Source organism: Vipera berus (assembly GCF_964194415.1).
Source record: "Vipera berus genome assembly, chromosome: 2".
NCBI lineage: Eukaryota > Metazoa > Chordata > Lepidosauria > Squamata > Viperidae > Vipera > Vipera berus.
The window spans coordinates 161918526-161940310 of NC_138203.1; the positions used below are offsets into that span (position 1 = coordinate 161918526).

The 21785-nt window shown below is 42.0% G+C and overlaps 1 protein-coding gene across 5 annotated transcripts in view; it reads left to right on the plus strand.

The window, feature by feature from the left end:
• Positions 1 to 21785, plus strand: part of SLC38A10 (solute carrier family 38 member 10) — a 97082-nt gene that overhangs the window by 31083 nt on the left and 44214 nt on the right. For all 5 annotated transcript variants that reach the window (XM_081317288.1, XM_081317287.1, XM_081317289.1 and 2 more), the window contains 5 exons: positions 1193 to 1317; positions 7113 to 7215; positions 9013 to 9195; positions 10647 to 10758; positions 12506 to 12612. In XM_081317288.1, coding sequence (XP_081173414.1) covers positions 1193 to 1317; positions 7113 to 7215; positions 9013 to 9195; positions 10647 to 10758; positions 12506 to 12612 — 630 coding nt within the window. The remainder of the gene's footprint in view (positions 1 to 1192; positions 1318 to 7112; positions 7216 to 9012; positions 9196 to 10646; positions 10759 to 12505; positions 12613 to 21785) is intronic.

Consider the following 21785-nt stretch of genomic DNA (forward strand, 5'->3'; position numbering starts at 1 on the left):
TATTAAAGAGTTATACAATTCACTCCCCCCCCAAAAAAAGAAAGAATATTGGTTCCTCCCAGTAGGCAGCTTATTCTAAGATGGGGATGGGAGGTCAGGGAAGAAGGAAAGATAAGGGAAGGAGGGAAGGAGAGAGCAGCATAGAAAAGCAATTTTCTTCTATGCAACAGTTGCATTTGGAGTTAGCAGTTCAAATTAGGGGATATACTATAACAGCGTCAAGGGACGCGGTGGCTCAGTGGGTTAGGATGCTGAGCTTGTCGAACAGAAGGTCGGCAGTTTGGTGGGTTGAATCCCGAGTTGCCGCGTAACAGAGTGAGCGCCTGTTACTCGTCCCAGCTTCTGCCAACCTAGCAGTTCAAAAGCACGTAAAAATGCAAGTAGAAAAATAGGGACCACTACGGTGGGAAGGTAACAGCGTTCCGTGCGCCTTTGGCGTCTAGTCATGCCGGCCACATGACCACGGAGACGTCCTCGGACAAGCGCTGGCTCTTCGGCTTTGAAACGGAGATGAGCACCGGCCCCTAGAGTCGGAAACGACTAGCATGCATGTGCGGGGGAACCTTTACCTTTACTATAACAGCCTTGCCAGAAGTAGCAGATTTAAAAGTGAGAAGGAGGTGGCAGGTGTCTAGAGGAAGAGCAATGTGCAGTACAGTTCCTTCCTTGCAAAACTGGTGCTGGGGGTTTAGAACACATAGTGTATTTGGGAGGCTGTTGGCTGCTAAAGTTGGGAGAGCTCATTATTACCAAAAGCTAGAATACAAAAAGCCCCCCGAAAAAGAGCGGTTGGTTAGGAGATGGAAATGTATAAAGTTGTTGAAAGGACTTAATACTAGAAATGGAAGGGACTGAATGCCAATGAAGGGATTTGCATATTTTTATCGAGCATCCAGTTGAGAACATTCAGTTGGAGGAGAAGCAATTCTTGCACCGCCCTTTCCTTGTGATGCAGGTTGCTGCAATTTACCCAGGACCCAGAAACCCCAGATCTCCCATACATTTGGTGCGCTGTGATGCAGACCTAGGAAATGTGGCTTGTGGTGAAATATCTGCTTGTGAGCTTCTACTGTCCCTTTGCTGTTTCCCAGTTGCTGATAAAGTTGATGCAACCTGGGTTGTCAGTCACTGGGTTGGCATGGTGTCTCTCTTGTCTTGATTGTAACCTCTCTTTTCTTTTCCTTGGCTACAGATCGTGCTCTCTGCTTTCAAACATGGCCTTTTTGTCGGGCAGTGGCTGCAGCGGGTCAGTTATGCACGCTGGGAGGGCATTTTTCGCTGCATTCCTATCTTTGGCATGTCGTTTGCCTGTCAGTCGTAAGTACCAGCAGTCCTAACTGCTTGGAGATTGTGGGGTGGAATGAGTTTTTTTTAAGGGCAAAGGGTCAGGATGGCCTGTATGGGATAGATACCATCTGGTCCCCTTGTCTTGATTTTAATCAAAATATTTTACAGCCCACTGAGGTATAGCATCTGACTGGGTTGTGACCCTTTTGTTACCTAGCTGGGAGAGGGAGTTATATTTCACTCTGGACTCATTGTACTTGAAAAGCTTCTTGTTCATAGGAGGCAAATACATCTCCGGTGTAATTTTCCATTGGCTTTAATGTCTGGTACTTGGGACAGTATTGACCCCTGTTCTTGAGATGTAAGAACTTTAAGCAGAGATAATTATTACCATAGCGGGTTTCCAATGAGTTTTGTGGACAACTTTGTAACATAATGTTTTCACAGAGAATATTTAAGGAAAAGGTAACTGTTCTTAAGTCAGATTGATCTTCTGGATTATAAAGTCCCATTTACCCTTAGAGATGTAGGACAGGGGCTGGCTCCAGGCATTGTTTTGGTGTGTTGCACAGTGCAAAGCCTATTCCAGAATTTGGTTCAAATCTTTCAGTTCTCATTTAACACATTTACACATCCCTTACACAAACACACAATTTTTAAAACTTCCCAGTATCGGACTAGAAGTGTAAGTTTCTGGCATCTTCCTATACAGAAACCCCAACTTTAGAAACGATGTTTTTGTACCTTATGGTTTCCCTTGTTCTGTTCTTCACTGTTCCATCCTTCCATTTTCTGATTCTGCCATTCTTTTCCCCCCCCAATCCTTCAGTATGTCGGTTAAAAAAAATGGAAATCCACGCTGCATGTTGGCATAGTTTATTTTGGATGAAGAACTTAAAAGATTTTTATTTTTTTTGGTATAACACATGCCTGCCCTTAGTTGTCATACTTATTCTTGTGGCAGATGTAAGCTTTCATCCACAGATAATTCCCATTTCCATTCTAGTAGCAATACTTCTATCACCCTTTCATTTGTGGCTGGACTGAAAAGTCGCCCAGTGAAACCATAGAAGTGTGTGTGTGTTCAGTTGAGGACCTAAAACGGATCGTTAGCATTAGCTTTGATACAGCTGGACTCTCCTTCTCCCTCCTCTGCCCACTCCCCCAATTATGCTTCTCAGATTTAATGTGCTTCACTCAGTTTTAAGTGTCTGTGCTATAATTGGTGACAGAAGGGTTGATTCATTCTTTTATAGCTACCTAGTTACCACAGTGGGGGTTTATAAAATCCAAATTTGTCCTTTTTCTTGTGGACATTCAGCAACCAACCTTCATTTGGTGGGAGTTGGAAACAGCAAAATTATATGTTCCGGACTAGTATATTCACATATCTCTCTAAATATAGATTACTACACCACTGGTGTGGCAAGCCAAACTGAAAGTTAAATCCTATCAATTTTCCCAAGGGCAAGAATAACACAACGTTTCTTGGCCTGTGTGACGTCGCGCATGGATGGATGCCGGGGTTGCCAGGCTTGTAATAACTGACCTTTCAGTCGATTCACCCCCAAACTTTAAGAAGTGTTAGACAGAAGCAAAGAAGTAACATGCATTATTGATTGGCCACTTGCTATGGCTTCCGAATGCACAAGTATGCTTTGCTTGTAGAGTTGGCTGTCTCTGGCAATAAGGTTTGTTGTCATTGCCAAATTCAAAGAGAAATGCCTCTGCGTCCCCTTCCCTCCCCCCTCCCTCCCCCGCTCGTGTGTGCAGCATATGGTTTAACAGACTGCACAGGAGGCTGGGAGCCAGGAAGACTAGAAATATAACATTAGCTCTGCTGCAGCCTTCCTGTACGACCTCAGGATAGTGTCCCTGTCGTTAACTCTTTTGTAATACCAGCTCTACTGGTGTAAGCTTTGAATCAGACATTTCAGCCAGAGATATATAGATGTGAACCAACTGGAATGACTGGCACCGTTCTTAGTTTGGTGTCACTGCTATTGCAATATGAATGGCATATTAAAGAATTGGGAATGAAGACTCTGCATATTCTCTGCGTCACTTTCACTTGTGGCTACCCACATTTTATGACCATATGGCCCAATTTCTCCATTAATCAATGATCTTTAAAACAGTAATAGAAGTGCATTTTCCATTTGCTTTCTGAACCTATTTTTCTTTTATTACATGTAAGTTTATTTACTTACATACAGTAAAAGTAGAAATTGAGAGAGAGAGAGAGAGAGAGAGGTCACCAGGGACCGTTTACGTGGAGAGAGGTTTTTCCATGGACCAGAGAGTACGTGGTTTTGTGTGCTGCCTGCATCCTGTGGATGGGGCTTTCCTTGTTTGTGCAGACTGGTTGTTGGCATGCCGCGGCCCGATACTGGTCCACGGACCGGGGGTTGGGGACCCCTGGCATAATAGATGTGATGTAGACATTTAAAAAACAGGCTGGAAAGAACAAAATTTGGTAGAGAAAAAATTTGCCATGTGCGTCATTCGGAGGGGGGGGGGAAAGAGCAGTTTTTAATTAAGATTTGCAAAAATTCAATTCCTCACATCTTCTTTCATAGCACGGTAGCCCCACTCAGAGTCATTGGCTGGCGGGCAGCCTTAGATAGTGAAGTACATAAATACATATGCTTCGCTCAGGGAATTACAAGGGACACATTCCACTTTACAACTGAAATGTAACGCTGGAGGAGTAAGCCTATATCAGATGAAGCAAGATGCTATCTAATTCCGATCAAATATTCCAAGTGTTTTGTCCCGAGGCTTCTGCATTTTGCAGAATTGGGACTTTTCTCTGAGCAGCACTCTCTCCTGCCCAGAAAAATCTAAAAGAAACCCTGCAATTTTACCTTTTCAAAGTTCTGCAGGCAATGGGATGTTTATGTTTAATAAGATGGAAAAGTGGTCACCCAAAAAAAAACACCCCTCTTTTTTTTTTCTTTTTCCTTCACCAAGAACTATTTCGGGCTCTGAAGCTGCTCGCCTGTGCTATTTTTCCTCCTTGTGCTCATCTTGGAAATAGAGAGATACGGTGTAAAGCAGACATGTAAAACACAAGGCCCGGGGGCCGGATCCGGCCCGCGAAGTGGTTTCATGTGGCCCGCGAAGCCATCCTGGAAACAGTGAGGGAACGGCCCCCACTGCCCTGGCCCTGCCCCAGAGACCCTCCTTCTGCCAGAGACCCTCAGATCTGTCCCACTCCTGCCCAGGCCCCCATAGGCACCCTTGATGCCAACGATGTAGAGATGGCCACACCCACCCAGTAGGCCATATGCACTCTAGCCACGCCCACCCAGTAGGCCACGCCTACCCTGGCCATACCCACCCGGCCCCTTGAGGGCAACCGCAATGCTGATGCGGCCCTCAATGAAATTGAGTTTGACACCCCAGGTGTAAAGGCACTTGGACTAAATATTCTTCTTCAGTTTGCCCTGAGAGCAGCCTTCTGTGATTACAAGTGTGGTGAAGAATCCCTGTAGCATAAGGAAATGTTTATCAGACAAAGGTTTCTGCTCCCAAATACCTTGATCTTGACCTGGCCTTCCGGGTGGACATTTCAGCTGAAAAATAAAATCTGTGCACAGCAAGGTGCACTGCTTGTTATGCATCTTGGCGTCTTGATTGGCAGAGAAGGTTTGACTTGCACATCTGATGGGTTTGAGAGTCTTTCTTACTTCTGTGTCTGGAAAGCCAAAATGTCTTGGGGCTTGTTTATACAAAGCTGGGGTGGTGAGGGACTTCTGATCTTCTGTCTCTTTGAAACACCATCTTTTTCAAAAAACCCAAGAGCTTCCTCGTTAGATCAGACCAAAAGCTCTTTTAATCCATCCCCCTGTCTCCCAACGATATCCAGGCAAATGCCATGGGGAAGTTCACAAGGAGAATATGGTGGCAACAGTACTTTTATGATTTGTTCTTTGGGATTAGCCAGTCAGAAGTCCTTTGCCAGGAAAGTTTTATTTTCATTCTGCATTGCATACCCAGAATTTCACAAAATACTTTCATATTACTTGTCCAGCCTCAGAAGGAATGAACCAAGTAGAATCAAGAAAATTCATGAACATTCATGTTTTACTTTAAAAAAAATGAGGTAGGCACTAAAGAGCTAAAGAAGAGGGGGCTCATTCTCCCAGTTCCCCATTCTCTGAAAGGGCTCTCCTTATTAAAAAAATCAACTCTGCATCCATCATAACGGTGGGGACTGAGGTTTTAATGAAGAAAAAACAGGAATTAAAAAACAACCTTCTCTCAATCAGGGGACAATGCTTGCTATTAATATTTTTTTAAATGCAGGATGTCTGATCTGGTTCATAGGCTTTAAAAGGGAATTTGTCATTAGCACCTTCCCCACGTGCAAAGCTGCCTGGGTACAGGCTGTGTTTCAGGATTAGCATGTAGTTTGTTCTATAATTCTGGGCTGGCGGCGGAAGGATGCAAGGTTTTGTCCTTTTTAAATTTTTCCTGAAGCCCTAGTAGGATTGTTAAGAACAACCCAGTTGGATTGGTTTTATTTATAGATCTCTCCCCCCCACCCCACCCCTTTATTACATTTACAAATGATTCAAGGTGGCATCTTGGAGCCCATAGCTTAGCTGGGCTGAGAGAGAAAGAGAGTGACTGGCCCAAGGGCGCCCATCTGCCTATCACAGCTAAGGTGGGGTTTGAACTTAACGGTCTCCCACTTTCTAGCCTGGTGTCTTAGCCACTATCCCAAACTGTCTCAAGGTTCAGACTGCCTTTTATAGGAGAATGCTTAGAAAAAGAGGTCTACCAGTCAGATTTTAAATTATATCCCCTAACACACACACACACACACACACACACACACACACACATCCCAGTTCATAATTCTGATCTGGGGTAGTTTTAAAGGTGGGAATAAGAGCGGTTTGTGCTTTTAGAGGCTCCCGTTTCCACCCCTGCATCTAAAATCCTCTTTTAAAAAAGCTGGAACGTATTTATTGTGGGGGGATTTGATGCTGTTTTACGAGTTGGTCTGGGAGTAGTTTACTTCTGGGAAACTTCCCCTCCCATTGCTATCCTTAACCTTCCCACAAAGCCAAAAATGGCCAAAACAATTTTAGCCACACCCCTTCCAGGGATGATACTTAGACATTACTGGATTAAAAAAAAGAAAAGAAAAAAGGTTTGTGCTGCCCCCAACCATTCAAACCTTGCCAGACTCTGAATTAGATCTATGCAACCTCCAACTGCTGTAGTAAATTATATACCTGATGTTGGGAACAAGCTTATATAAGCACCCAAACCCCGTGTAATTGGCTCCTTCAGTTTTCTGGGAGCTTGGGCTCAGGCATTAGTGCTGAAATATGACAGGCACAGTGTTTAGTTTTGGTTGTTTAACTTTTCTCTTTGACAATCCGATGCTTTCGCTCCTTCCCTGCTTCTTATTCTGTAAACACCGTATTGCTTTAATTATCAACCCAGGATGCTCCAAGAGCAATAATCCTGAGAGTGCTTTCTGGAGCTCTGCCACCGTTGTTTGACTCAAACAAGTGGTCATTCCAGTTGCAACGTCACTTTCCCCCCCCCTTCTTTTTTTCGAAATGTGAAATATTTACATTGTACACGTGGCAGTGGCATAGAGGAGGAGAGCAGGCATATTTGTGTAACACTTAAAACTTGGGAATGTTTAAAATCTCTTGGCATTGGCGATATAAACCACCGTAGCGTGACAGGAGTCTTGTGGGGATATGATGGGATTACCTGTATAGTGGCAACTGTGCACTGGATTGAATATTTCTCTTCCTGACAACATTTTCTAACCAATGTTTGACTGTGTCTTGCAGCCAGGTCTTTCCAACTTATGATAGTCTGGATGAGCCATCAGTTAAAATCATGAGCTCCATTTTTGCCTCCTCGCTAAAGGTGGTCACTGCCTTTTATGTCATGGTGAGAATTTGTATTTGTTTATTTTTTAAATCTTTCCTGCCCTGTCCCCTTCTGTACTTTACAAAAACAAAACCATTAAAAATATTCTGGGGTAAAAACTCCTTAAAAATTAACTGTGAGGAGCTATAAACTATTCTGCCAATTCAGGATTTGCAACACCGTAAATTCCATTAAGCATGGCTGGAACATGGTATGTGTGATTAGTATTTAAATTTCCCCATATCTTAACTAAGCAATTATTTTGATAAGATGGATTAGCAAATGCTGCCAGAACTGTCTGTATAAAACAAAAATACTGGAAAGAAAGAATCTGCTTCAGCAACAAAGCATCAATATCTTGTCCTTTGTTGAGTTACTCATCTCTGATAGAGCCAAAAAAGAAAATTGTGAAAAGTCAGTCCTTCCTTCCTTCCTTCCTTCCTTCCTTCCTTCCTTCCTTCCTTCCTTCCTTCCTTCCTTCCTTCCTTCCTTCCTTCCTTCCTTCCTGACAGCGAACATAATTAATATTCTTTTGCTCCAATTTTCCCCACAACTAACAACCCTCTGGGGGGGGTTGGACAGAGAGTGAGTGACTGGCTCAAAATCACCCAGCTGGCTTTCATGCCTAAGGCGGGGTACTAGAACTCCTGGTTTCCTAGTTTCTAGGCCAGCACCTTAATCATTACTAACAATGTATGTATATCTAGACCAGAGGTATGCACTCTTTGATTTTTCAGTGATGTGTCAAAAGTTTCACCCCAAAAAGTGGTTAACTGAATTAATATTAAAAGTCCTAAGTGCAATTTATGTGATTATTCCATCTAAAGTTTAATAAGTTCCCCGCTTGATACATTCAGCAATGACATTTGAAGGGATTATATGAGATGCACTGGCGGGGGTGGTGGGGCAATTTGTGCCTATCTGGGCAATGCTTGACGGTATTTACATTTCTCAGTCGTAGCCATGTCTCAATACCATTGAGCTATTCATACTTGGGGCAGGGCAGGAACAATGAGCTTTGCTTGTAACTCTCCCAGTGCTACATTGTGAAATAAAGGACATTATTTTCTGATAAGAAAATAACCTGAAAACCTTCATGTTCCATTATGGGACCCAGTTAAAATACATAGCTCATCCTGGCCAGGCATGATCAGTTCATGTTGCTGGATATATTACCATACCTACCTTTTTTTTAAAAAAAGGAGTTAAGTTACCATCTTGCCTTCTGTGATAGAGGTGGAACTAGTTTGAAGAAAGCTTGACAAATTCTTCATTCTCTCTGTTTCCATCCTGATAATGTGTGACAATATCTTAAAATGCATTTAAGTTGATGGAATAAAATTGGAATTATTGTAACGTTTTTTACTTTTGGGAAAGCATTGCTAGACATTGTTATTGCCAAGTGCTCAGATTGACTTAATGGCACCCTCATCTTCCTATCATATTGGAACCTAATGTTTTACTCATAAGTCTATTACATGATTTACATACATACATACATCTATTCCTTTAAATATTCCCCACTCCATCTGTAAAACATATCCTGGAATTTGGAAATGTACAGGAAAACCCACTATAGATAATGTGATATTCCTGACAGCTTTCTTAAGAGACAGATTTGAACGGGTGATAAGCATTCCATTCTGAGGTAAGGGAGGAATAAGAAGAATATAATGAATTAAACGATGAAAGAAAAAGCTAGCTGTTTCTTAGTCTAGGGGGCAGGCCCAAGGGTTGCCTAAATTTATTCTCTCTTCAAAAATAAATAAATAAATGTATGTATGCTCCGAAACTAATTTCTGTTTCTTGTTTGAACAGGTTGGGTTCTTTGGTTATGTGAGTTACACTGAAGCCATTGAAGGCAATGTACTTATAAACTTCCCTTCCAATGTAGTGACGGAGGTGATACGTGTGGGGTTCATGATGTCTGTTGCATTTGGATTTCCAATGATGATTCTGCCATGCCGGCAGGCTTTGAATACGCTTCTTTTTGAGCAGCAGGTGAAATTGTATAAACTAGATTTTAGGCTTATTCTCCATGGTTTATCCTAAACCAGACATGTCAAACACAAGGCCCGGGGGCCGGATCCGGCCCGCGAAGTGGTTTCATGTGGCCCGCGAAGCCATCCTGGAAAGAGTGAGGGAACGGCCCCCACTGCCTTGGCCCTGGCCCAGAGACCCTCCTTCTGCCAGAGACCCTCAGATCTGTCCCACTCCTGCCCAGGCCCCCATAGGCACCCTTGATGCGAACGATGTAGAGCTGGCCACACCCACCCAGTAGGCCATACGCACTCTAGCCACGCCCACCCAGTAGGCCACGCCCACCCAGACCACACCCACCTGGCCCCCTAAGGGCAACCGCAATGCTGATGTGGCCCTCAATGAAATTAAGTTTGACACCCCTGCCCTAAACTGAAGAAATTGTGCTCACACTGCCCCTTCCTTCACTTTTTATATCCCATGCAAAAGGAACAAGTGGGATTTCCCCACTTTTTAGGTTTGGAGATAGCATTCAATTTGGTGGTGTTTTCATCTGATTTCCCATGGTTGCTTTATTATAAAAAAAATGGTTAGGAAAACAATTTATCAGTATTTGTTCTTGCATGGAATCAGTTTTGCTGGGGTGGGAAATGCCTGGAAAAAGAGCAAGAAGTAATGCATAGGATAACTTTATCAGGTAGGTTGATTAGGCCTTGCTGAGCATGAGTTTTATGCCTGTGAAGACAGTAGCCATTGACTGCTAGGTACGAAGTTGAATTTAGCCTAAAGTTTCATAATATCCCAAAAAATAAAGAAATTTCAGTTGTTGTGATGATGCCCTGGTCTCCTTTCTTTTGTTTTACCATTTTTCCCCCCCAAATGTAACCCCTTTCCTTAAGAAGGTCAGTCTCTGGTCAATGACTGAATCTTGTGCCATTCAAATGTAGTGTGGTATAATCCATTTTTACCATGGCCATTATCACTGTGTAGCTCGTCAAGCACAATAATTTTGGCCTGCTGAAGCTATGATGAATCTTGCCCGCTACTATGCTGATTTGTGATATGGCTGACATTTCTTTGAAATATAATTGCCTTAACATTTGCTCTACTACTTTGAAGCATAATTTGTTTTGCAGCACATAAAAAGTTTTAAAGACAATTTTAAACAGTTAACGAGAGTTACAATTAACAAGAAAAGACAAATGGAAAATATGGTATTTCATTAGTTATACTGGCTTGTTATCTTTCATACTGGATGATTTTTCAGAAGTCATTAAAGCATGCTGGCTGGATTATTTTAGTTTTCGGTCTAAAGTTTCTGTAAATAATTTCCAAAGAGTAATAAAATGATTGGTCAAGAGAAAGCATTGGGAAGAGATTCCAATTTACAGGGTCCCTAAAGAGATCCCTGGTAATTTGCAGGTATGTGTGTTTGTAGGCTTGTTTTATTAATCTTTTCTCTTTTTTAGCAGCAAAAAGATGGAACATTTGCTGCAGGAGGTTATATGCCACCTCTCCGATTTAAAGCTCTGACTCTGGCAATTGTGTTTGGAACCATGGTTGGTGGCATCATGATCCCAAATGGTAAGGGAAATTTTGGACTCTTAATCCCTGGTTTTTAAAAGCTCTTGTGTATTTTTTGTGGTTGCTGCATATGTGGTTGCTGTATATGAGCATATATTAGAATAAGCCCAATATGTGTGTGCGGTCAACTTTCGTGAAAGGTACATGCTTTGCACCTATGAATACATTTAGAATGATCACATTTATACCATGTAATCATTACTTCATGTTTATTTTCAAACTTTTTTTGCTTCTTGTTCCCAGTAATTTGTATGATCTTGTATATGTTGCCTTGAATTTCAGTATCTCTAGACAAAAATATGCCTGGTTACACCTTCCCTTTCTGAGATGCCTGTAAATATCTTAATATGTATATGGTGCTAACGGCTACCTGTTTAGAAAGACGAGATACATTGATCTTTTTAGCTGTTCTATACAATGGTAGTCCTTGACTTAACATCCAGTTGCTTAACGACCACTCGAAATTATGATGGGCACACAACAAATGCTTTGCAGCCTATATAACACTCCTGTCCATTGTAAAATATTGTGTCTCCATCCCCACAGTCATGTGGCTGCATTTTGGAGGGTTTATGATAATTGCCGCATCCCATAATCATGTGAGTGTAATTTGCGATGGGTTTTTCCAGTTATTTGCAAACCCCCCCCCCGCTCATTTGGACAAATGGATTCATACGTACGACTGTAGCATTTGCTTAATGACCACTGCAAAAATGTCAGACAATCAGGTCTGGTCATGTGGGTGCATCAACTCATGACCTTAACAACTTACGGTTCTAACTGGAGTTGTAAGGGTGTAAGTCAAGGACTAGCTATATTGTTATTTTTCACCAGGGAACTGGTTCAAGTAGAGAAGTGAATATATTATACTGTGTTAATGATATTATTTTAGGTATCACACTGAATAACTTTTCTAGAGAACACCAGGGCCAGTGCTATAGAAAGAAAAAAAAATACCAGGGGAAAATATGTGGGTTTTTTGCTTGCTCTCAAATCACGAGATTCTGCCATGTTAGAACTCCAGAGTAAGATGCCCTCCAATTGTTTTGTGCCTTCCGAATGATTTTAATTTCAATTCCCATCAGCCCTTATCCAGTATGGAAGGGCTTAAGGAATTTGAAGTCATCCGAGGGTATCACTTGCCTATTCCTATCCTATATTTCTACAAGAATGAATATCTGGATCTATACTAGAACTATAATCCCACCTCTGAGGAAGTTCGGTGGTTTAGACATAGGAAATATAAACAAACAAACAAACAAACAAACAAACAAACAAACAAACAAATAAATAAATAAATAAATAAATAAATAAAATAATTTCAGTGTCCTCTTAAGCGTTCTTTGTGATCAAACAGAAGCATTGTGACAAGTGTATGCTTTTCACTCTATTTTAATGCATACTTAAGGATGAAGTAGTATCCTAATCTACTGTATTTATGGTAAGTATGGAGCTAAAGATGTTAGTTCATCACATTATGAACTAATTATTTGCCGATGTGCTTACTTTTATCACAGTCAGTGATTTAGATTAAAATCTCTGCTTCACCGATAGGCCCAGAGCAGAAAGCAGGAAAAGTTCATTCTTTATAGTCTGGAGACCGAGAGTGGCTAAAGGGATCTAATTCGTATTATGTGACTTTGAGCATATGCCCCCCAGTTTTCCCCTGAGTCATTTCAGTGGAAGAGTTAATTCCTATGCCGTTAACTGGAGCTTCTAATAATTTTCTCTTACTCTTCTCTGCTAGTGGAGACCATCTTGGGCCTGACAGGTGCAACGATGGGAAGTCTCATCTGTTTTATCTGCCCAGCTCTAATTTACAAGAAAACCCACAAGAATGCCCTTTGCTCACAGGTCAGTGCCAGTTGTAATTAACTCTTACTCCATCTCCTGCTTACAGTAGAGTTTGGGCATCTTGTTAATTTCTCTGACGCCGAGGAACCCAATCGACTCCCTTGTTCCAGATGAATGGCAGACACGGTAGGCAGGGCAAGGGTCCTAACTACCGCACGTCCTTATCAAGAAGTCAGCATTTGTGGCAGTATACCTGCATCTTCTAACCTTGGGATGCCCCTATTTTTATGTCTGGCAGACTGCAATGCATTAATAGCCGATTCCCGACGCTGCATCAGCCTGTTCCTTGCTATTGTGTTCCCAACATGGAGAATTCTGGCAGCATTTCAATTGCTTAGTCTGCTTCTTTGGGACTGTGGCTGAAACAAATCCATTTCGGCACTATGGGCCTTGCTCATGATCATTGTTTTTTTTTTTTGTTTCATCCCCAAAATAACTGCAGAAAAGGTGCACGCATACAGACACAGGCGCGCGCGCGCGCAAACACACACACGCACACACTTATTATAGAAATAGATTTCTCACTGTAGAAATTGTTTAAAAAACACGCCCAAAGCGCCCTTGTTTTTTCAAAGATAGAACTGGTTCCACTTCCTGATTTATTACAGCCACTAATTTTTAAATGGAGCTGAAATTAAGGTTTTTACTATTCCCTCTGACCATAATATAGTAAGCTGACATTTTCAGGGAAGTTCATCATTTCTCTGAGAAGAAGTGGGTGATAATGCTTTTTTCCACTGCTTATTCTCTGTGTCTTTTCCTCCTTGAAACATAGATTTGTAGCATCTTTTTTTTTTTGGATGGCATGCAACATTTTAAGGAAAGGGATTGGGAGTTTTCAGAAAACTTGTTGGGTTAGGTCTTTGATGTTATTTTCTGAAGCCAGCCCAATGTTAGGCACAGCAGACTGGCATCACAAGACCAACGAAATAGCCATCTCTATTTTAGGATGAAACCTTATGTTGCCTCATTCTTCTCCTCTCTTGACACTTGTAAACAGTTGCAGCATGTGTGGCAGGCAGTAGAACAAAGGCAGCAAAATAACATTTGATTTTTAATCGGATACTATTGTATTCCAGTTCTGCCCCCTCCCCCACAATGCTTTTTGGCACTTTTTCATTGCAGGCTGTATCGTATCCAGTTCATCTTCAAGTTAGTTTAGATAGACGTTTGTGGTCTTTGATTGCTGGGGTCTTTTGTTGTTGTTGCAAACCATCCAGAGTATCTTTAAAATGGCTAGTGTGTCTTTTATCTGTCTGCATAGAATGGATATGGGTGTGGATGTTTGTGAGTATGCATTTAAATGCATTTGTAAATCACTCCTCAATTGAAGAGATTTTCCTTTCAACTCACACAGATCATTATTAACATTGGGTCAGTTGCCAGTTATGCTGCGATGATGCAACGGAATGGGCTATTGACTTACCGGTACTTGTCCTGGGGGAGGGTACAAGTGTCACAGTTCAAGGTGCAGCTTTGGAAAGCTGAATCAAATATGTACTCCTCCCAATTCTTCTTAATCAGAATCATTCCCGTGGAGAGGGGGGGGAATGTATCCCCAGTTGTTTTTGTTGGTTGGGTATCTAATGCCACCAACCATAGTTAATTGTTGCAGACAGCTGGTCAGTCAACAGTTGGCAGTGAGCCAGAGCCCCAGAAGGCAGGGTGGATTAAACAATGTGGGTAGAGTTCTCTTACAAGCTTTGAATGCTGGAAAGTTGATTCAATAATTGAGCAACTGGGGGGGAAGTGCTAAGAATTCTGCCAGACTTGTGAAAGAGCTGATAACTTTTTCTTTCCTGTGGTTCTGCTTGTAAGACTATATATTATTTCCTTGGTATGGCAGGGAAGGAGTACACTATGGTAGACAGTACGGTAGAGACTGTCATTTGAAAGTCTGTAAGTGGCTTTTCTGATGCAGATAGCTTGCCTGTGCTCTCTCAAACAACTTCTCAAATGAGAGAGGAGTCCCTGAATATGCTACATTTAACACAGAGGAGAAAAAAGCCAAGAAACTCTTGACTAGCTTAGTGCATCTTTTATTGGCAAAGATGCTCAAAAAGATAATGGGCTTGTTTCACTACCGTACTGCACTTTATATGGAGTTATCCTTGTGGAATGTCCAGAAGCTCTACTTGGTAGAAAATGTGAGGTTTTGGTTGCCAACAGGTTGCTAACAAGTACATGATATCTTGACTCCAACGTGGTAATGTTGAAATATTTGCAGTACTTGTCAATAGTTTTCAAAGGTGGTTCTTTGGTTTTGAGGAACTCTTTCTCTGTCTTCATATGAATTACCCTGATGTTTTAAGTTTTTCAAGGTAGTCTTCCAGTTGTGCCTGGAATCTTTTGAGTGAAGGGATTGTTAAGTGAGGTGCTACATGACTGCTTCACTCAATGACCATGATCCTAGCTCTCTCCGTTGTGGTCTTTACACAACTGTTAGGGTCATTAAATGGACAGTTGGGGATAGGGCTTGAGCTTCCCATCACATCTGAGAGGTCGGGCCGCTCTTTCTGCCCCACTGGGGAGAATGCCGAAAGAAACCCTTGGTGTGCTTGAATAACGGACTTCAAGTCTGGGAAAAACATTAGCAAACCCCTCCATTCTGAGGCTGGTATTTACTAGCATTTTCCTTTTTGGGGAAAGGAGGGAAATGGATAGATGGACTTTATTAGGTGAAGAAACCCTGTATAGCCTCCTCATGAGGCATGTGTCTGTACAATGAACCAGAAGCCAGGAGTTCAGATTCTCTACTAAGAGGTAATATATATCTACTCAAGAGTTAGCCATTTTTTTTTTAATTCCATTTATATCCCGCCCTTCTCCGAAGACTCAGGGCGGCTTACAAGCTTAGCAGTAGCCTTCATCCTATGTATATGCCTGCTTATTAGGGCTTTCACGCCCCCCCCAAGCGGCATTATTACAAAGTCAGCTTAATTGCCCCCAACAATCTGGGTCCTCATTTTACCTACCCCGGAAGGATGGAAGGCTGAGTCAACCTTGAGCCTGGTGGGATGCGAACCTGCACTAATTGCAGGCAGCTGGTGTTACTTAAGGAGGCATTAGCCCACTGCTCCACCAAGGCTATTTTAAAAGAATTTCTGCGTAACAATTTGAAGAAAGGATATTTTTTAAAAAATTTTTTGGTCTTTTACAGCTGCGCCGGCATTTTTCTATCCCTACAAGGTCCTGAATAGAGTGTAACCGCTAGGGATCTCTACCCGTTGCTTCTTATTTCATATCTCTTGAACGGCCTTCAGAAGGCACGCTATTTCATGAAGTCGGATTTGAGAGACACGTACCCTTTGATCACGAATGAAAGAGAGACACAAATATTTAACACCATTCGGGAACAGCCATGACAAATTTGAATACACAGTAATACTTTTGGTTTGGTTAATTATAGGGTAGTCTTCTCCATTAAATATTTCCTGATGTTTGGGAAAAATATGTTGTGGTTTACTGGATGGATATACTGATCTTTTCAAAAGATCTATCTTTACATGAGAGATGTCTTAGAACAATCCCATGAACCTAGACATTTTATTTGGTTGGAAAAATGTGCACTCAAAAACACAGTCTATAGCTAAGAACCTAGAAATACGAAGGATGCCATGCATTTTCAAAGCTTTATGAGAATGTGTATAAAAAAAGTCATTCCTAACTTTGCAGCATGTATAAGAGTGCTGTCTCAACTCTTAAACATAGGACAGTAATTTAAAATTGTCTACTCGAGAGCAAGCAGCATTTCAATAATCGCAAATCCTTTTCACAGCCATTACTCAAACATCTCTAGACCCCTCCTGCCCCCTTGTGGTGGAAACAGATCCCTCAGGTTTGCCCTAAGAGCCCATTTTTCTCCACACAGTGAAAAAGGTATGGATTGGGGGCGGGGGGAGAGACAGAGACAGAGAAATCTGCCACGTACGGGTAGTCCTCAACTTACAACCGTTCATTTGATGACTGATCAAAGTTACAATGGCATTGAAAAAAGTGACTTATGACCATTTTTCACACTTATGGCCCTTGTAGAATCCCTTGGTCATGTGATTAAAATTCAGTTGCTTGGCAGCTGGTTCATATTCATGACAGTCGCAGTGTCCCAGGATCATATGATTACCATTTTGTCACCTTCTGACAAGCAAAGTCAACGGGCAACCCAGAATCATTTACCAACGGTGTTACTAACTTAGCAACTGTACTGATTCACTTAACTGTGATAACAAAGATCGTAAAATAGGGCAGAACTCAATAAATGTCTCACTTAGCAATAGAAATTTTGGGCTTCATTGTGGTCAGATTTGAGGATTCCCTGTACATTCTATATCAGATTTGCTTCTCCCAAGCTGAATGAAATCATGACATTTTCAACGAAGAAGTTGCTTGCGATAAAAGTTGTGTTCCAATGACAGAGGCATCTGCTACATTGAGCTATTCATCCAGTACCAGTAATCCTTGACTTACGGCCACAATTGAGCCCATAATTTTAAGCGAGACATTTGTTAAGTGCCCCATTTGCCCCATTTGACGACCTTTTTTGCCACAGTTGTTAAGTGAATCAAGGCAGTTAAGTTAGTAGCGTGGTTGTTACATGACTTTCTAGCTTCCCCATTGACTTTGCTTGTCAGAAGGTCGCATACGTTGATCATATAACCAACCCCAGGACACTGCACCCGTCATAAATATGAGTCAGTTGAGAAGTATCTGAATTTTGATCACATGACCATGGGGATGTTGCAGCAGTCATAAGTGTGAAAAACAGCCATAAGTCACTTTTTTTAGTGTTCTTGTAATTTTGAACAGTCACTAAATAAACTGCTGTAAATCGAGGACTACCTGTATAGGTGCACACAGATCACAGAAATTTGGAAATTCTGCAAGAAGCACCATATCTTACACCTTGGTGGACACAGGTTTGTTTTTTATATTACCCATATTCCTGGCTCATAGAACAAATTATCAGAGACACTATTTCACTTATTAGCCCTGGTAGCAGTGTGACTGTCTCTGAAGGCCATTGCTGAGAAAGTAGTGGGCGTCCTTGTGCAGTTGCTTGGCCACTATGAAAACAGACAGTTGGACTGGTTAGCCGGGAATCCAACCCAATAGGGCATTGCTTATGTGCTCATATATCTGAATGTAATGTTCCATGCTCATGTGTCTCTACATGCAGCCAAGCAACTGTAACCTCCCCAGAGATTAGATCTTCCAGAAATATCGGAGGTTGGAATACAGGCCATGATCTGCTAGGTTGGATTAGAATGCAACAATAATAGGTTGCATATGTCAGGGCTCAAATGGATGATTTCTAGTGAACACCATAAGCCAAGTCTTCAACTTTATCTATGAATGATGAGCAGTCGTTCCATCTGTGTTCCTCTTCCTTTAAGGGAATAGGTGTTGCAACTCTGCCATGACAACAGAACTGCTGGACATGATGTAGGGGTCACTTAAAATTTTGCACTGGACAGAGGAGAGCTATTTTGGCTGAAGATGAAAGCATGCGTCAAGGATTGTTTCGTCTTGTCCTATTTGTTGCTGGTCCAAGATATTCCTGGAGAGCTGTTTCGCTTCAGTTCTCCTTCACCAGTTGCATCGTGGGACTTTATTACCGATTTTTTCCCCCCTGTACAGGGTTAAATAACAATTTTTGTGGCGATGGATTTGTTTACCAAGATTGCTCATTTCGTTCTTTGTAAGGTCCTTTCATCAGCACAACTGTACAACTTTGTGTAAACTGCACGTTTAGGTACAGGATTTCAGTCATGTGTGATCTCAGACCACGCTCCTTCCTCAATTAACATTCAGATTTTGGAAGGCTGTTGTAAGATTTTGGAAGGCACCTCCCTGGTTATCTAACAGATTATTCCAGTGGCTTTTAGTTTGCAATCACCTGCTTCTATGGAAGTTCATCTTCTTCCATTGGCCACTACTTGTACTTGAGGATCTTCCTGCATCTGGCATTCTAAAATTGTTCCTCCTCTGTCTCCCCCCCCCCCATTTTGGGAAAATGGAGAAAATATCACGTAGAATGCATTCTAGTGCAAGAAGAGGAGGAAAACTGAAAACTGATTCACTGGAAAGGCTACCCTGAATCAGAAAGGTTGTGGGAAACCACAACATATGTCCTTGCCTGAAGTCTTGTGCTCCAGTTTCATTTTAAATTCTTGCACACGCCCCTTTCCCCTGATCTCCCACCACTGTAAATAGACAGTGAACCACAGGATGAAGGGGATTCTGTGCTTCTTACCACAGTGCCAGTGTTTTCTTTGCTTAGGGTGGGAGATTGAATCTAATGGGGAAGATAGCAATAGCATTTAGACTTTTATACAGCTCCATAGCACTTTACAGCCCTCTCTAAGCAGTTTACAGAGTCAGCATATTGCCCCTAACAACCCAGGTCTTCATTTTACCGACTTCGGAAGGATGGAAGGCTGTGTCAACCTTTAGCTGGTCAAGATCGAACTGCTGGCTATGGGCAGAGTTTTGCCTGCAGTACTGCATTCTGCCCACTGCGGCACCGTGGGGCAAGTGATCTAGAGCAGAAGTCCCCAAGCTAGCACACACACATGCACAAACGGGTGCTAATGACCATGCACATGTGCAAGGGCCACTAGCACCTGCGTACCTGTGCAAACAGGGCCATTAGAGCCCGCATGCATGCACAAACGGGGCTGCTAGCAGCCATGCGGTGGCTAGTCATGGTGATGCTAGTTAGACCTGCCTTGACTCTTTTGGGAATAAGAAAGAAGGAAGGAAAAAAGAAGGAACATCCTTATGAATGGACCATTGCAGTACATTGTGCATGGAGCTGCCTTTGGTCCACTTGAAAACTTACAGCTAGCCCAGAATGCGGTGATATGGGCAGTAATGGATGTGCTGGGGTATGTCTATGTGACAGTTCTGCTCCACGAGCTGCACTGGTTACCAGTTGGCTTTCAGGTTGAATTAACAGGACTAGTTACAGCTATAAAGCCCTCCATGGCACAGGGCCTGATTATTTAAGGGGACTGCTTTATCTGATCATTTCTGCCTATCTTGTAAGATTGGGCAGAATGGATATATATCTGGACCCTTCAATTAAGCAGTATCATCTATCAAGGCCTAGAAAGCCACAGTGCCTATCCTCTAGAATAAGATATGGCTCCTACCCTGGTGATGTTCAGAAAGTCACTGAAAACGTGGCTACTCTCCCATGCTTTGAGGTAGAGTGGGCATCAAGCCCCTTTGGATTTGTAATTGTTATGGATTGTTGTCTATTCTATTTGTTGTTGCTATTATTTTCTTTTAAAGTTCTAACCCACCCAGAGTTTTTATAATTGGGCAGCCTTTAAGTTATTAAATTAAACTAAGCTAAAACTAAACTAAAATTTCACTACACTTCTGTTCTCTTAATCCAAATATTCTTCCAAATGTGCACTTGCAACTTCCATTCATGTTTATTTTACCAATTTAAATTTCAGGATTTCTGCATGCATCATCTATCCCACATAATTTTGCAGCTGGTCCCACTTGGAATATTTATGGAATTAAGATGAGACTAAACCATTTCTAACTGGATCTGTTTTTCCACTCTTGATTTCACAATTGGCACCATTTCTGAGTCATAATGTTTTTCCACTTTTATACATTGAGTGTTATATTCTCACCAAAGTGGTGCTTGTTTATCTACTTGCATTTGCATGCTTTTGAACTGCTAAGTTAGTAGGAACTGGGGTGAGGATGGGAGGTTACCCTGTTGCGTAGCACTTGGATCTCAGACTTGGGCTGGCGGTTTTCCAGGCAACAAGCCTAACGCCTTAACCACTGAGTCACTGCCCAGCAGTGTAACAGCGCTCTGTGACTTTGTGCTGACCACATGACTGCAAAAATGTCTTCGGACAGCACTGGCTCAACTGTCTTGAAACGGAGTTGAGCACCTCACTCTCTTTAGTCGGTAACAAACGGCGGAGTAGTAAAATCCACAGAGACTCCTTTACCTTTTTAAAAAATATATTGATTGTACTTCTCAGTCAGTTTTCTGTCAGAACCTGGAGTTTCTTCTCTGGATTCTCTGAACCAATTTGGTTCTCCTGGGCATGAAGAAGTTTGGGACAGTTGTCATTCTGCCTTTAATCACGCGAAAATGGTTTGCTCCTTTTTTTGATCTTTATTATCTTCGAAGAGATATCCTCAAGAATTCCTTCTCATATCATTGAAGTTGCCACAGTTTTTTTTTGTAAACAGTATATCCTGACAGAGTACAGGTAGTCCTCAACTTAAAACAATTCATTTACTGACCGTTTGAAGTTACGATGGCACTGAAAAAAAGTGAGTTGTGGCCAGTTTTCACACTTACGGCTGTTGCAGCATCCCATTGGTCATGTGATCCAATTTCTGACGCTTGGCAACCGGCATATATTTATGACAGTTGCATTGTCCTGGGGTCAAGTGATCACATCTGGCTTCCCCAATTACTTGCCTTGGTTTCTGACAAGCAAAGTCATTGGGTGAAGCCAGATTCACTTAATGAATGAATGATCCACTTAACAACTGCATTGAGATTCACTTAACAACTGTGGTAAGGAAGGTCGTAAAATGGGGCAAAACTCGGTCTTGCTTAGCAATGGAAATTTTGGGCTTGATTGTTGTTAAGTCAAAGATTGCCTGTACTCATTGTGTTTCATTGTTGAACCTGGTGAGCCTGTGACCCTTCCAGAATATTTAATAGTTGTTGTTCTGCTTGTATTGTGTACAGACCTCCGTGCAGCTGACGACAGCTTCACCTGCACACCTGTGAGGCTTCACATGCACTTTACTTTTTTCCCTTTGGGCATATGTTACCTTAGTTCATTGTGGAAGATGATAATTTTTGTTTCAAGCAGATTCACTTTACCCTTCAAAGGAAACAGATGTTCGTTTTTTATGGGTATACGGACGTGGGTGTGGATGTATTCATGTGGTTGCAGGAACTCTTGCCTCTTTAACGGTTTTTTTTAACAGCAGGTCTTGCTTTCAGAAGAGGCCAGCACTCATAAAGGTTGCACATTCTTGGCTCTATATGGGCAAAGGGTGGGTGACCGTCTGGACGAAACAATTCAGTCAGGTCTGAAAAATGTTCTGCCAGGATATTGGCCAGGTACATCAGTGTAGGGATGAGTGCACCTATTTCCAATCCTAAAGCTGGAGCA